Source organism: Lonchura striata, chromosome 27 (genome assembly GCF_050655825.1).
Source record: "Lonchura striata isolate lonStrDom1 chromosome 27, ASM5065582v1, whole genome shotgun sequence".
Taxonomy (NCBI): domain Eukaryota; kingdom Metazoa; phylum Chordata; class Aves; order Passeriformes; family Estrildidae; genus Lonchura; species Lonchura striata.
In genome coordinates, this window is record NC_140729.1 from 1999354 (window position 1) to 2015812 (window position 16459).

A 16459-nucleotide genomic window follows, 5' to 3' on the forward strand; every position below is an offset into this window, starting at 1 on the left:
GCAAGAATTTTGAATTTCACACAGGAATTGTTGAATTCCACACGCGAATTTTGAATTCCCCACAGGAATTTTGAATTTCACACAGGAATTGTTGAATTCCCTGCAGGAATTTTTTCCCTTCCCACACCCTCCCCTCTCCGGACCCTCCTAACCAAAGGCAACAAAATCTGATTTTTATTTTTATTTTCATTTTTATTTTTATTTTAAAATTGTTCTTTTTTTATTTTTATTTTACATTTTTATTTTTATTTTACATTTTTATTTTTATTTTAAACTTTTTTTTTATTTTAAATTTTTCTTTTTAAATTTTTCTTTTTATTTTTATTTTTTATTTCTTTCATTACAAACGCACCCGCAAGGGCAGGAGGAGAGGCTGGGAAAGACGAGACACCAAAAAATAATAAAAAAACCAAAAATTCGGGATTTTGGGAAGCTCCATCCCGACCTTTGGGTGCCCCCCAGATTTCCCTGGAGCCGGCGGGACCTCGGGAAGAGAAAATATTCCGGGGGATTTGTGCTGTCACCACCAAGCTGGAGGAAATTACCCCCCAAAAATCCCCAAAAACTCCAAAAAAAACCCCCAAAAATCCCAAAAAACTCCAAACCCCTCAAAAAAAAAATCCCAAACCCCCCAAAAAACCCCAAAAAAACCAAACCCCCCAAAAATGCCCAAACCCCAGAAAAATAAAAAAAAAAAACTCCCCCCCAAAAAATCCCAAAAATCCAAAACCAAAAAAAAACCAAAAAACCCCCCAAAAAACCCAAAACCCCCCAAAAATGCCCAAACCCCTCCCAAAAAAAAACCAAAAAAAAACCAAACTCCCCCTCTAAAAACCCCAAAAACCCCAAAACTCCCCAAAAATTCCCAAATCCCAAAATGTCCCAAAAAAACCAAACTCCCCCCACAAAAACCCCAAAAAATCCAAAACCCAAAAAAAAACCAAAACTCCCCAAAAATGCCCAAACCCCCCCAAAAAAACCAAATCCCCCATAAAAACCCCAAAACCCCAAAAATCCAAAACCCAAAAAAATCCCAAACCCCAAAAAAACCAAAAAGCCCAAAAAACTCGAAACCCCAAATAAAATCCAAAAACACGAAAACCCAAAAATACGAAACCCAAAAAAATCCAAAAACCCCAAATTTGGAAAAAATCTGAATTGAGGGTTTGGGGTTTGGGGTTTTTTTGGGGGTTTTTGTTTTTTGTTGTTTTTTTGGGTTTTAGTTGGATTATTTGGGGGGCGTTTTTTGGGGTTTTTGGGGATTTTGGGGTTTTTTGGATTTGGGTGTTTTTTGGGTTTTGGGGATTTTGGGGTTTTGGGGTTTTTTTGGGATTTTGGCGTTTTTTGGGTTTTGGGGATTTTGGGGTTTGGGGTTTTTTTGGGATTTTGGGGGTTTTGGGATTTTGGTTGTTTTTGGGGTTTTTTTGGGTTTGGGGCATTTTTGGGGGTTTTGGGGGTTTTTGGGTTTTGGGTTTTTGGGGTTTTGGGGTTTTGTGCTCGGCCTCACCCCCGTGGCCACGGCCCCGGCGGGGAGGGAGGAGGAGGAGAGGGAAAACCTCCGGAAAAAGCGGGAATGGGAAATTTGGGAATGTGGGGATTTGGGAATGTGGGGATTTGGGAATTTATGAATTTGGGAATGTGGAAATTTGGGAATTTATGAATGAGGCAATGTGGGGATTTGGGGATTTGGGAATTTATGAATTTGGGAATTTGGGAAATGGGGATTTGGGGATATGGGAATTTGGGAATTTATGAATTTGGGAATGTGGAAATTTGGGAATTTATGAATGAGGCAATGTGGGGATTTGGGGATTTGGGGATTTATGAATTTGGGAATTTGGGAATTGGGAATTTGGGAATTTGGGAATTTGGGGATGTGGGAATTTGGGGATTTATGAATTTGGGAATGTGGGGGATTTGGAGATTTGGGGATTTATGAATTTGGGAATTGGGGATTTGGGGATGTGGGAATTTGGGGATATGGGATTTTGGGGATTTGGGAATTTATGAATTTGGGAGTGTGGGAATTTGAGAATTTTGGAATTTATGTATTTGGGAATTTGGGGATTGGGGATGTGGGGATTTGGGAATTTGGGGATGTGGGAATTTGGGAATTTGGGGATGTGGGAATTTGGGGATGTGGGAATTTGGGAATTTGGGGATGTGGGGATTTGGGGATTTGGGGATGTGGGGATTTGGGAATTTGGGAATTTGGGGATTTGGAAATTTGGGGATGTGGGAATTTTGGAATTTGGGGATGTGCCAGCTCCCAGCTCCGGGGCAGGATGAGGGAGGGGCTGTGCAGCTCCCACGAGTCAAACCCGGATCTCCCGGAATCCCAGGAGGATTTTCGGAATCCCAGGAAGATTTTTGGAGTCCCAGGATGATTTTTTCGGAATCCCAGGAGGATTTTCAGAATCCCATGAGAATTTTCAGAATCCCAGGAGGATTTGGAGAATCCCAGGAGGATTTTCAGAATCCAAGGAGGATTTTCAGAATCACTGGATGATTTCCCAGAATCCCATGAGAATTTCCCGGAATCCCATGAGAATTTTCAGAATCCCAGGAGGATTTTGGAGAATCCAAGGAGGATTTTCAGAATCCCAGGAGGATTTGGAGAATCCCAGGAGGATTTTCATAATCCAAGGAGGATTTTCAGAATCCCTGGACGATTTCCCGGAATGCCATGAGAATTTCCCGGAATCCCAGGAGGATTTTTCAGAATCCCATGAGAATTTCCTGGAATCCCAGGAGGATTTTCAGAATCCCAGGAGGATTTCCGGAATCCCATGAGAATTTCCCGGAATCCCAGGAGGATTTTCAGAATCCCATGAGAATTTTCAGAATCCCGGGAGGATTTTGGAGAATCCCGGGAGGATTTTTCCAGCATCCCTGGATGTTCTTAGCTCAGGGCCGAGCCCGCGCTGCCGTTCAGGGCGGTTTTGCGGCCGCGGCCGGGTGGCACCGGGTGACATCCGGGTGGCACCGGGTGACAAGCGGGTGGCACCGGGTGACAGTTCGAGGCGGAACCGTTGAGGGCGGCTCCGGGGGTCGATGCCAGCCCGGGGGACGGTGCCAGCCCGGGGGGCGATGCCAGCCCGGGGCTCTGGGCGCTGTCGCTGCCGGACTCGGAGCCCTCGGAGGCGCCGCTGGTGTTGGTGGCCTCGGGTGGCAGCGCCGGGCACAGCCGGAGCCGCTGGCGGGAGGGTTGGACGCGGTACTTGAGCGCCAGGGGACCGCCCTGGGGACACGGGGCACGGCTGGCAGCGTGCGGGGACACCGCGGGGACACCCGGGGACACCGCGGGGACAGTGGCACTGCCACCCCCAATCCCCCAGGAACACCCGGGGACACCGTGAGGACACCACAGGGACACCGTGGGGACACCGCGGGGACACCGCGGGGACAGCGGCACTGCCACCCCCAATCCCCCGGGGACACCCAGGGACACCGTGAGGACACCACAGGGACACCGTGGGGACACCATGGGGACACCATGGGGACAGTGGCACTGCCAGCACCAGAGGGACACTGGCACTGCCACCCCCAATCCCCCGGGGACACCCGGGGACACCGCGGGGACAGCGGCACTGCCACCCCCCGTGCCCCGGGACACCCCCTAAGGACAGGTTTTCCCAGTATTCCCAGCCCAGATATTCCCAGTATTCCCAGAGCGGCATTTCCCAGTACGGATTTTCCCAGTTTCCCCCAGCACAGATATTCCCAGTTTCTCCCAGCCCAGATATTCCCAGTATTCCCAGAGCGGCATTTCCCAGTACAGATTTTCCCAATTTCCCCCAGCCCAGATTTTCCCAGTATTCCTGGAACAGATATTCCCAGTTTCCCCAGAACGGGATTTCCCAGTATGGATTTTCCCAGTTTCCCCCAGCACAGATATTCCCAGTATTCCCAATGCAGATTTTCCCAGTATTCCTGGAACAGATATTCCCAGTTTCCCCAGAACGGGATTTCCCAGTATGGATTTTCCCAGTTTCCCCCAGCACAGATATTCCCAGTTTCTCCCAGCCCAGATATTCCCAGTATTCCCAGAGCGGCATTTCCCAGTACAGATTTTCCCAATTTCCCCCAGCCCAGATTTTCCCAGTATTCCTGGAACAGATATTCCCAGTTTCCCCAGAACGGGATTTCCCAGTATGGATTTTCCCAGTTTCCCCCAGCACAGATATTCCCAGTATTCCCAATGCAGATTTTCCCAGTATTCCTGGAACAGATATTCCCAGTTTCCCCAGAACGGGATTTCCCAGTATGGATTTTCCCAGTTTCCCCCAGCACAGATATTCCCAGTTTCTCCCAGCCCAGATATTCCCAGTTGCCCCAGAACGGGATTTCCCAGTATGGATTTTCCCAGTTTTCCCCCAGCCCAGATATTCCCAGTACTCCCGGAACAGGTTTTCCCAGTTTCCCCAGAACAGGATTTCCCAGTATGGATTTTCCCAGTTTTCCCCCAGCCCAGATATTCCCAGTATTCCCAATGCAGATATTCCCAGTTTCTCCCAGCCCAGATATTCCCAATATTCCCAGCACAGATATTCCCAGTTTCCCCAGCACAGATATTCCCAGTTTCCCCAGAATGGGATTTCCCAGTACGGATTTTCCCAGTTTTCCCCCAGCCCAGATATTCCCAGTTTCTCCCAGCCCAGATATTCCCAGTATTCCCAGCCCAGATATTCCCAGTATTCCCAATGCAGATATTCCCAGTTTCTCCCAGCCCAGATATTCCCAGTATTCCCAGCCCAGATATTCCCAGTATTCCTAAACCCAGATATTCCCCGTTTCTCCAGGGCAGAAATTCCCAGTACAGATATTCCCAGTTTTTTCCCCCCTAAGGACTGGTTTTCCCAGTTTTTTCCCCCTAAGGACTGGTTTTCCCAATTTTTCCCCCTAAGGACAGATATTCCCAGTATTCCCAGCACACATATTCCTGGTTTTCCCCGTTTCCTCACCCTCCTCCAGGGGTAGATGTAGGCGATGTCCATCAGGGTGTAATATTCCTTCAGGGGCTCGTCCTCGTACAGCACCTCCACCTGGAGACGGGAAAGAGGGATCCAAATCCCGGGAAAAACCCTGGGAAAGGAGGGATCCAAATCCCGGGAAAAACCCTGGGAAAAACCCCGGGCAAGGAGGGATCCAAATCCCTGGAAAAACCCTGGGAAAGGAGGGATCCAAATCCTGGGAAAAACCCCGGGAAAGGAGAGATCCAAACCCCAGGATCCATGGATCCAAACTCAGGGATTCCCGACCATTCCCAAACAAACATTCCGGAACATTCCCAAATGAACATTGCAGAACATTCCCGACCATTCCCAACTGCTCCCAGATGAAGGTTCTGGAAGGTTGCAGAATATTCCCAACCATTCCCAGACAAAGGTTCTGGAGGATTCTGGGAGGTTCCAGAAGGTTCCCAACCATCCCCATTGGAACATTCCAGGGAGTTCCAGAATATTCCCAACCATCCCCAGAAGAACATTCCAGGGGGTTCAAGAAGGTTCCCAACCATCCCCAGAGGAACATTCCCAGAGGAACATTCCAGGGTGTTCTGGAATGTTCTCAACCATCCCCATTGGAACATTCCAGGGGGTTCCAGAATATTCCCAACCATCCCCAGAGGAACATTCCAGGGGGTTCAAGAAGGTTCCAGAATATTCCCAACCATCCCCAGAGGAACATTCCCAGAGGAACATTCCGTGAGGTTCCAGAAGGTTCCCGACCATCCCCAGAGGAACATTCCCAGAAGAACATTCCGGGGGGTTCCGGATGGTTCCCGACCATCCCCAGAACATTCCAGGGGGTTCCGGATGGTTCCCGACCATCCCCAGAACATTCCAGGGGGTTCCGGACGGTTCCTGACCATCCCCAGAACATTCCAGGGGGTTCCGGACGGTTCCTGACCATCCCCAGAACATTCCAGGGGGTTCCGGATGGTTCCCGACCATCCCCAGAACATTCTGGGGGGTTCCGGAAGGTTCCGGAAGGTTCCGGGCGGCTCACCCGGTACTTGCTGGGCACGTCCATCTTGTTGCGCAGGAACTTGGCCAGGTGCAGAACCGTCATGGCCGCGGGGCAGCGCAGGAACCGCAGCCCCGGCCCCGGCGGGCGCGGCGCCGCCTGCGAGGGACGGCGCGGGGTCACCGGGATTGGGGTGACCGGGATTGGGGTGACCGGGATTGGGGTCACCGGGATTGGGGTGACCGGGATTGGGGTCACCGGGATTGGGGTGACCGGGATTGGGGTGACACAGGATTGGGGTGACACGGGATTGGGGTCACCGGGATTGGGGTGACACGGGATTGGGGTGACTGGGATTGGGGTCACCGGGATTGGGGTCACTGGGATTGGGGTCACCGGGATTGGGGTGACCGGGATTGGGGTCACTGGGGTTCGGGGTGACCGGGATTGGGGTGACCCGGGACTGGGTGTCTGGGGTTTGGGGTGACTCGGATTTGGGGTGACATGGGTTTGGGGTGACCCAGGATTGGGGTGACACAGGATTGGGGTGACCGGGACTGGGGTGACCCAGGTTTGGGGTGACATGGGTTTGGGGTGACATAGGATTGGGGTGTGTGGAGTTTTGGGTGACCTCGGATTGGGGTGACCCGGGTTTGGGTTGACATGGGATTGAGGTGACCCAGGTTTGGGGTGATTCAGGTTTGGGGTGACCGGGATTGGGGTGACACAGGATTTGGGTGACCCGGGATTAAGTGACAAGGGTTCGGGGTAACAAGGGTTTGGGGTGACCCAGCTTTGGGTTAACTGGGTTTGGGGTGTCCAGGATTTGGGGTGACTCGGGATTGGGGTGACTCAGGTTTGGAGTGACCCGGCTTTGGGGTGTTCTGGCTTTGGGGTGTTCTGGCTTTGGGGTGTTCTGGGTTTGGGGTGTTCTGGGTTTGGGGTGTTCTGGGTTTGGGGTGTCCCCGATGCCCCGCAGGACCCCCCCAGGGCAGCGGGGCACCGAGGGCTCTGCGCCACCACGGTGCCACTACGATGCCAGCATGGTGCCACCACAGTGCCACCACAGAGCCAGCATGGTGCCACCACGGTGCCACCACAGAGCCACCACAGTGCCACCACAGTGCCACCACGGTGCCACCACAGTGCCACCACGGTGCCACCACAGTGCCACCACAGTGCCACCCCGGTGCCACCACAGAGCCAGCATGGTGCCACCCTAATGCCACCCCTCTGCCACCCCGGTGCCACCCCGGTGCCACCGGCGCTCACCTTGTCCTTGTCCAGGTCCCCGTTCTCGGTGGCTCCTCTCAGCTCCTCCCTGGGGAGGGCAGGGGACAGGGGCTGAGGGACAGACCCGGCGGGGGGGACACGCGGGGACACCCGTGGGTGACACCCAGGGCTTCACCCGGCACGTCCGCGGGCATTGCCAGGCTCTGGATCCCGTGGGTCCCCCTGGATCCCTCTGGATCCCCCTGGATCCCCCTGGGTCCCTCTGGATCCCCCTGGGTTCCCCTGGATTCACCTGGATCCCCCTGAGTCCCTCTGGGTCCCCCTGGATCCCCCTGGATCCCTCTGGGTTCCCCTGGATCTCCCTGGATCCTCCTGGATCCCCCTGGATCCCTCTGGAATGCTGCTCCAGGCGCCAGGGACATCCCCGAGGCCACCAGCAGCAGCAGCAGGAGGAACCAGGGATGGCAGAGCTGGGATCAGGGATCACACTGGGATCATGGATCATACTGGGATTTGGGATTTGGGATCAGGGATCACACTGGGATTTGGGATCACACTGGGATCTGGGATCAAGGATCACACTGGGATTTGGGATCAGGGATCCCACTGGGATCAGGGATGGCAGTGCTGGGATCTGGGATCACACTGGGGTCTGGGATCAGAGATCACACTGGGATCATGGATCATACTGGGATTTGGGATTTGGGATCAGGGATCACACTGGGATTTGGGATCAGGGATCACACTGGGATTTGGGATCAGGGATCAGGGATCACACTGGGATCAGGGATCACACTGGGATCTGGGATCTGGGATCACACTGGGCTCTGGGATCAGGGATCACACTGGGATCAGGGATCACACTGGGATCTGGGATCTGGGATCACACTGGGGTCTGGGATCAGGGATCACACTGGGATCACACTGGGATCAGGGATTCAGGGATCACACTGGGATCAGGGATTCAGGGATCAGGGATGGCGCTGCTGGAATTCAGGGGAACTGGGTGGTACTAGAGCCCTGGGCCATACCAGAGCCGGCAGTACCGGAGCCCCTGGTGGTACCGGGCCCGGGCCGTACCGGAGCCCCGGCGGTACCGGAGCTGGTGGTACCGGTGCCCCGGCGGTACCGGGCCCAGGCCGTACCGGAGCTCCGGCGGTACCGGAGCTGGTGGTACCGGTGCCCCGGCGGTACCGGGTCCGGGCCGTACCGGAGCCCCGGCGGTACCGGGCCCGGGCCGTACCTGCAGTCCCGGTGGAACTCGATGGACAGGCTGACGATCTCCTCCTCGGGCCCCGCGCCCTGGTCCCGCTCGGGCACCTCGCCTCGCTCCTCCTGAGAGCCCAGGGCAGCTGTGGGACACGGACACGGGCTGGGAGGGACACCGGGCACCGGACACCGGGACACCGGGACACTGGGACATTGTGACACCAGACACCGGGACACCGGGACACCGGGACATTGTGACACCAGACACCGGGACACCGGGACACCGGGACACTGGGACATTGTGACACTGGGACACTGGGTCCACTTGACACTGGGACACCAGGACATCGTGACACTGTGACATGTGACACTGTCCCTGTGACACTGTGACATTGACCCTGTGACCCTGTGACCCTGTAACCCTGTGACACTGTGACACTGTGACACTCACCCTCGGCCACCGGGTACATGGCGTAGAAGTCACGCCTCCTCTTCATCTCATCTGTGGGGACAGGAACAGGGACAGGGACGGGGACAAGGATAGGACAGGGATGGGACAGGGACAGGGATGGGACAGGGACAGGGATGGGACAGGGACAGGGATGGGACAGGGATGGGACAGGGACAGGGACGGGGACAGGGACAGGGACAGGGATGGGACAGGGACAGGGATGGGACAGGGATGGGACAGGGACAGGGACGGGGACAGGGACAGGGACAGGGATGGGACAGGGACAGGGATGGGACAGGGATGGGACAGGGACAGGGACATGAGCGGGGACAGCGCCACAACCAGGGGGTGACAGCAAGTGGGCCCAGGGGTCACCCAGGGAATTCCCGTGGGAGCTCCCGCCGGAGCGATCCCATAAATCCCAGAGTGACCCCCAGTCCTGAGGGGTTTTGGGTCCCCACACCCCAAATCCTGAACTTTTCCCCCATTCCGAGGAGCTCGGAGCAAATCCACGGCTCCTGCTCCCGGATTGTCCCAAAATTTGGGACGGGCGCGATGTCCGTGTGTCCTGCTGTCCCCGTGGGAATGGGAAATCCCGGGAAGGGTTTCAGCGGGGTGGGAGTGAGTCACCCCAAATTCCTGAATTCCTGAATTCCCAAATTCTCCCCATCCTTGGCTGCACCTTTGAAAAGCCCCGGGACCAGCTTGTAGACGATGTCCTGGAGGGTTTTGTCCGACCTGGAGAGGGGAAAACAGGAAAAGTGGGAAAAATCAGCGGGATTTGGTAGCAGTTCGTGCCCTGCACCTCGGGGTCCCTGCTTCCCCCAGCTCCCGTCTGGAAAATTCACATCCCAAACCCCAAATCCCCAATTCCCAAATCCCCCAAACCCCAAATCCCCAATTCCCCATCCCAAATCCCCCAATTCCCCAATTCCCCAATTCCCAAATCCCCCAAACCCCAAATCCCCAATTTCCCATCCCAAATCCCCCAAACCCCAAATCCCCAATTCCCCATCCCAAATCCTCCAATTCCCAAATCCCCAATTCCCCATCCCAAATCCCCCAATTCCCCAATTCCCCAATTCCCCATCCCACACAGCAACACCACACCCCACAAAGGGTTAAAGGTCCGGAAAAAGGACAAAACCAGCTCAGAAATCCTTGGAAATTGTGGGAATGATTTGGGGCCAGGATTCCTCCCAACAGCCAAAACAATTCCCAAAAAAACCACCCTGGGAATTCCAACAAAGCCAAATCCCAGATCAGCCAAATCTCCACAGGTTTGAATTTGAATACAGGATTATTTGGGGGTGAAAGTTTGTTTTTGGGGTTTTGATGCCCTAAAATGGGAATATCCCAAAGCAGGAACCAGGGAAGCTCCAGCCCTGTTCAAAGGCAGGATTTTCCTGGGAATTTCTGGGAATTTGGATGGATGGATGGATGGATGGATGGATGGATGGATGGATGGATGGATGGATGGATGGATGGATGGATGATGGATGGATGGAATCCATGGATGGATGGATGGATGGATGGATGGATGGACGGATGATGGATGGATGGATGGATGGATGGATGGATGGATGGATGGATGGATGGATGGATGGAATCCATGGATGGATGGATGGATGGATGATGGATGGATGGAATCCATGGATGGATGGATGGATGGATGGAATCCATGGATGGATGGATGGATGGATGGATGAATGGATGGAATCCATGGATGGATGGATGGATGGATGGATGATGGATGGATGGATGGAATCCATGGATGGATGGATGGATGGATGAATCCGTGGACAGATCCATGGATGAAATCCTGAGCCCCTCAAACCCCTCAAACCCCCCAAACCCCCTGAGCCCCCTGAAGCCCCCCGAGGCCCCCCGAGCCCCCCCAAGCCCCCCCGAGCCCTCCGGAGCCCCCCGTGCTCACCGGATGCTGAGCAGGGGCCGCGTTTTGTGCACCTGCGCGTCGCACATGGGGCAGTACTTGTTGGTCTCCAGGTAGCGAACGATGCAGGTCCTGCAGACTGCGGGGACAGGGGGTGGGGGGACACCTGTGAGCGGTGGTGGGGACAAGGAGCCAGCACCCCCGGCACCCCAAAACCAACCTGGGGACAAGCTTGGTGACGAGACCCTGCCCCGTGCAGCCCACCCTGCCCCGCATTGGGCGCCGCGGGGTTTTTGCGACGGCCGCCGGGGTGGCTTTTTGGGGACACGGGTGACACTCACACGAGTGCAGGCACTCCACGATGGTGGCGGCGTCGATGAAGTAGCCGCCGCAGAGGGCGCACATCAGGTGGGGGTTCAGCTCGGTGATCTTCACCCGCGTGGTCCCGTGCATCTTGGAGCAGCCCCAGGGCGGCTCCGCAGCCCCGGCCGCTGGAAGGGGACGCGCCGCCGACTGTCACTTGTCGCCACCCCAGCCCCGCAGCCACCCCCTTTTCACCTGCTCTGCCTCAGCCCCGCTGTCCCCAACAATTTGGAACACCCCCCGAGTGAGGACAATCCCCACCTGCGGCTGTGCACACCCCCAAAAAAACACCCCGGGTTGGGTTGTTTCCATGGAAAAGGCTCCTCCAGCCAGAATTCCATGGGTTTTCCTACACAAGGGCGGGTCGGGCACTTCCCCCGGGCGGGGACACCCCGCGGGGCACGGCGGGGGCACCGGGAGCCGCTGCTCCCGCTCCCGGTGTTTCCCCGGTGTTTCCCCGGTGTTTCCCCGCTGTTTCTCCGGTGTTTCCCCGCTGTTTCCCCGGTGTTTCCCCGGTGTTTCCCCGGTGTTTTCCCGGTTTCCGCGGTTTCCGTGTTGCCGTGGCAACCGCGACACTTGGCAGGGATGTTGGCACTGCCAGCCGAGGGCAGGCAACAGGCGACAGGCGACAGGCAACAGGCAACAGGCGACAGGTGACAGGCGACAGGCAACAGGCGACAGGCGACAGGCGACAGGTGACAGGCGCGGAGCAGCCCCGGGGTCACGGAGATGAGCGGGGCACGGCGGAAGGGACGGGGCAGCGGCGGTGGCACCGCGCGGCCACGGGGACACGCGTGTGACACACAGGGACACGTGTGTGACATGAGGAGACACACACAGGGACACGCGTGTGACACAAAGGGACACACAGGGACCCGCGTGTGAAACAACGGGACACACACAGGGACACGCGTGTGACACAGGGACAGAGGTGTGACACACAGGGACACAGACAGGGACACGCGTGTGACATGCGGGGACACAGAGGGACACAGGGACACGCACACCAGGGATGGGGACACCAGTGGGACTGGGATGGGGACACCACAGGGATGGGGACACCACTGGGCTGGGGACCTCAGGGACACCTCTGGGACCGGGATGGGGACACCGCTGGAACGGAGATGGGGACACTGCTGGAATGGAGATGGGGACACCACAGGGACGGGGACATCACTGGGCTGGGGACCTCGGGGACACCACAGGGATGGGGACACCACAGGGACCAGGATGGGGACATCACTGGCCTGGGGACGTCAGGGACACCATTGGGATTGGGATGCTGCAGGGATGGGGACACTGCTGGGACAGGGACCTCGGGGACACCTCTGGGACGGGGATGGGGACACCACAGAGATGGGGACATCACTGGGACTGGAATGGAGGTGCCACAGGGACGGGGACACCACAGGGACGGGGATGGGGACACCATAGAGACAGGGATGGGGACACCACAGGGACCGGGATGGGGACACTGCTGGGACGGGGATGGGGACACCACAGGGACGGGGATGGGGACACCATGGAGACAGGGATGGGGACACCACAGGAATGGGGACCGGGGGGACACTGCAGGGACCAGGACTGGGGACACCATGGGGACCGGGATGGGGACACCACAGGGACCAGGATTGGGGACACCACGGGGACCGGGATGGGGACCCCGCTGTGCCGAGTGGCAGCAACCGGGGGGGCTCAGGAGCCGCGGGAGGGTTTTGGGGACCCCCGGGACCCCCTCCCATCCCAGCCCCCCCCCGTACCGGGAGTCCCCCGGTGCCGTGTCCCCGTCCCCCCCACCGGGCCCCGGGGACCCCCGGCTGCATTTTGGGGACGATTCCGCCGCTTTCGGTGCAATGGCGGCCCCGGGGCTCGGCGGGAGGGGGGAGCCCGAGCCACCGGCGCAAACCGGCTCTAACAAACCGGGCGACAACGGCCGCGGTTTCCGTACCGGGGAGGGCGGGGGGACAAAGCCTCGGTCCCCCCGGTCCCCCCGGGACTCCCCCCGCCGTCCCGCCGGTGGCTCCTGCACCCCCGGCCGCGACTTTCGGGCTCTTTTGTCTCCGTGGGCGGTGGCCCGGCCCGGTGTCCCCCTCCCCGGTTCCCCGGAGCCCCGCGGGAACGGGCACGGGTGGGGAACGGGCACGGGTGGGGAACGGGCGTTTCAAAGTCACCGCGGGACCCCCGGCGGCGGCGGCGGCGAGCGCGGGGCTCGGGAAACGCCCCGGGACGGCCCCGGGCCCCGCACGGCGCCCGTGGGGACCGGAGCGCCGCGAACACGCGGGGACAGCACCGGGAACACGCGGGGACCGGAGCGCCGCGAACACGCGGGAACAGCACCGGGAACACGCGGGGACCGGAGCGCCGCGAACACGCGGGGACCGGAGCGCCGCTAACACGCGGGGACAGCCCCGGAGCGCGGCCCCGACACCCCCGGTAGTGCCCGCCGGGATCCCCCCCCAACCCCGCCGCCGTTCCCGGCGTGCGGGAGGCGGCACCGGAGCTGCGGGAGCCCCGCTGGACACGCGTGACCGCAAAGCGTGCGGGGGACCAGGACACGGGCACGCGGCACCGGGAGCGGCGGCGGGACGGGAGCGCGGGGCGGGACACCCGGGGGACACGGACACCGGGGGGAACCGGGACACCGGGGGAACCGGGACACACCGGGGACCGGGACACACCGGGGACACGGACACGGGGGGGACCGGGACACCGGGGGAACCGGGACACAGCGGGGACACGGACACCGGGGGGGATCGGGACACCGGGGGAACCGGGACACCGCGGGGACCGGGACACACCGGGGACACGGACACACGGGGGACACGGACACCGGGGGGGATCGGGACACCGGGGGGGGACACGGACACGGGACACGGACACCAGGGGGGACCGGTTCACCGGGGGGGGGACACGGACCCCGGGGGGACCGGGATACCGGGGGGGATCGGGACACCGCGGGGACCGGGACACACCGGGGACACGGACACACGGGGGACACGGACACCGGGGGTGGCCTCGTTCCGCCGGGGTGCCCGGTTGGGATGCCCGGTTGGAGAGCCCGGTTGGGGTGCCCGGTTGGGGTGCCCGGTTGGAGAGCCCGGTTGGGGTGCCCGGTTGTGGTGCCCGGTTGGGGTGCCCGGTTGGGGAGCCCGGTTGGGGTGCCCGGTTGGGGTGCCCGGTTGGGGAGCCCGGTTGGGGTGCCCGGTTGGGGTGCCCGGTTGGGGAGCCCGGTTGGGGTGCCCGGTTGGGGTGCCCGGTTGGGATGCCCGGTTGGGGAGCCCGGTTGCTCCCCCCGGCCGCTCCCGCCGCGATGGGACCGGGGGCGGGGGGATGTGGGTGCCCCGGTAGCCCCGGTGGGGCGTCCCCTCTGTACTCGGCACCGGCTGTCTCCGCCCGCCCCGGGGATGGGGTATGGGGGTCCCGGTCCCGGTGCCGGTCCCGGTGCCGCCGTGCCGGGCGCGGTGCGGGGATGGCGGCGGAGCCCTCCCGGTGCTGCCGGTGCGATCCCGGGGAGGGGTCCCGGGGCACCGAGCGGGTCTGGGGCGGCGGAGCCCTCCCGGTTCCGCCGGTGCAGCCCCGGGGAGGGGTCCCGGTGCCCCTCCCGGTTCCGCCGGTGCGATCCCGGGGACGGGTCCCGGGGAGGGGTCCCGGTGCCCCTCCCGGTTCCGCCGGTGCGATCCCGGGGCACCTCCCGGTGCTGCCGGTGCGATCCCGGGGAGGGATCCCGGGGAGGGGTCCCGGTGCCCCTCCCGGTGCTGCCGGTGCGGTCCCGGGGAGGGGTCCCGGGGCACCGAGCGGGTCTGGGGCGGCGGAGCCCTCCCGGTTCCGCCGGTGCAGCCCCGGGGAGGGGTCCCGGGGCACCTCCCGGTTCCGCCGGTGCGATCCCGGGGCCCCTCCCGGTTCCTCCGGTGCGATCCCGGGGCAGGATCCCGGGGAGGGGTCCCGGTGCCCCTCCCGGTTCCGCCGGTGCGGCCATCGCCATCTTTGGGGGGGCACCGGGGCCCGGTCCCTACCTGGTGGCGGCGGCGGCGGCGGCCCCGGGGCCGCCCCTCCGCTCCCGCGGCTCCGCTCGGCTCGGGCGGCGCTGCGGCCCTTTCTTATTTTCTTTATTTTTTTATTTTTTAATTTTTTTGATTTTTTTTCCCCTCTCTCGCTTTTTTATTTTTTTTTCCCTCCCTCTTTTTTATTTTTTTTTCTCCTTCCTCTTTTTTTTTTTTTTTATTTTTTCCCCTATTTTTTTTTCCTCTTTTTCTTTTTTTTATTTTTATTTTTTTAATTATTTTTTTTCCCACCTCCAAGCCCCGCCCGCCTCACGTGACCTCGTTTTTTTGGGGGGCTGCGGAGGAGGAGCCGAAATTTGGGGACCCCCCCCCAAACCCCCGGACCCCAAAGACCGCCGAGACCGCAGCCCCAAAATCCGCTGGAATAGCCCCAAAATTCGGTGCGCTCCCCCCACCCCACCCCAGGGTTTGGCCCCAAATTTTGACCCGGGACCGGGAAAAGGAGGGGAAAAGGAAGAAAAAAAAATAATTTTAAAAATAGAGGGAATTTCCAGCGGGAAAATGGGAAATTGGAGCGGGAGGGAAGGAAAAAATGAAATGAAATGAAATGAAATGAAATGAAATGAAATGAAATGAAATGAAATGAAATAAATAATAAAATAAAATAAAGTAAAATAAAATAAAATAAAAATAATAAAATAAAATAAAAATAATAAAATAAAATAAAAATAATAAAATAAAATAAAATAAAATAAAAATAATAAAATAAAATAAAATAAAATAAAATAAAATAAAATCAAATAAAATAAAATGGAAAAGCCGGGAAGGAAATTAAGGAGGGGGAGAGGAGGAGGAGCGGGAGGGGCTGAGGGAGCGCGGCTCCCGCATTCCCGGGATTACCGGCGGCTCCCGGGGATTCCCGGTGAGCCGCTGTCCGTGCCGCTGTCTCGGTTCCCGGGATGCCGGGGCTGGTTGTCCCATTCCCGGTGTCCCTGTCCCGTTCCCATTCCCGGTCTGCTGGTCCCGTTCCCGGTGTCCCGTTCCCGGTATCCTGTCCCTGTATCCGCTTCCCGGTGTCCCAGTTCCATTCCTGGTACCATGTTCCCATTCCCGGTCTCCCATTCCCGGTGTCCCGTTCCTGCTGTTCCGGTATTCCCGCTGTCCCATTCCCGTTCCCGGTCTCCCATTCTGGTGTCCCATTCCCATTCCCGGTATTCCCAGTGTCCTGTTCCCAGTATTCCAGTATTCCCACTGTCCCATTCCCATTCCCGGTATTCCCAGTGTCCTGTTCCCAGTATTCCCAGTATTCCCACTGTCCCATTCCCGTTCCCGTTCCCGGTA

At 58.6% G+C, this 16459-nt stretch overlaps 1 protein-coding gene across 1 annotated transcript; it reads right to left on the minus strand.

The window, feature by feature from the left end:
• Window positions 1-255: 255 nt before the first annotated feature.
• Window positions 256-15223, minus strand: PCGF2 (polycomb group ring finger 2). Its single transcript, XM_085561805.1, has 10 exons — window positions 15131-15223; window positions 11096-11245; window positions 10797-10893; window positions 9543-9598; window positions 8861-8911; window positions 8444-8552; window positions 7240-7288; window positions 6010-6126; window positions 4965-5045; window positions 256-3241 (listed from the first exon to the last, which is right to left on the minus strand). The coding sequence occupies exons 2-10, from the start codon at window positions 11205-11207 to the stop codon at window positions 2903-2905; spliced, it is 1011 nt and encodes a 336-aa protein (XP_085417931.1). The 5' UTR covers window positions 11208-11245; window positions 15131-15223; the 3' UTR covers window positions 256-2902.
• Between the last annotated feature and the right edge of the window lie 1236 nt (window positions 15224-16459).

Coding starts and splice junctions, on each gene's coding strand:
- PCGF2 (XM_085561805.1), bottom strand. CDS start 11,207: ATGCACGGGACCACGCGGGTGAAGATCACCGAGCTGAACCCCCACCTG. Junction 8,912..9,542: donor GGTCCCGGGGCTTTTCAAAG/GTGCAGCCAAGG, acceptor CTGTCCCCACAG/ATGAGATGAAGAGGAGGCGT. Junction 6,127..7,239: donor GGGACCTGGACAAGGACAAG/GTGAGCGCCGGT, acceptor CGTCCCTCGCAG/GCGGCGCCGCGCCCGCCGGG.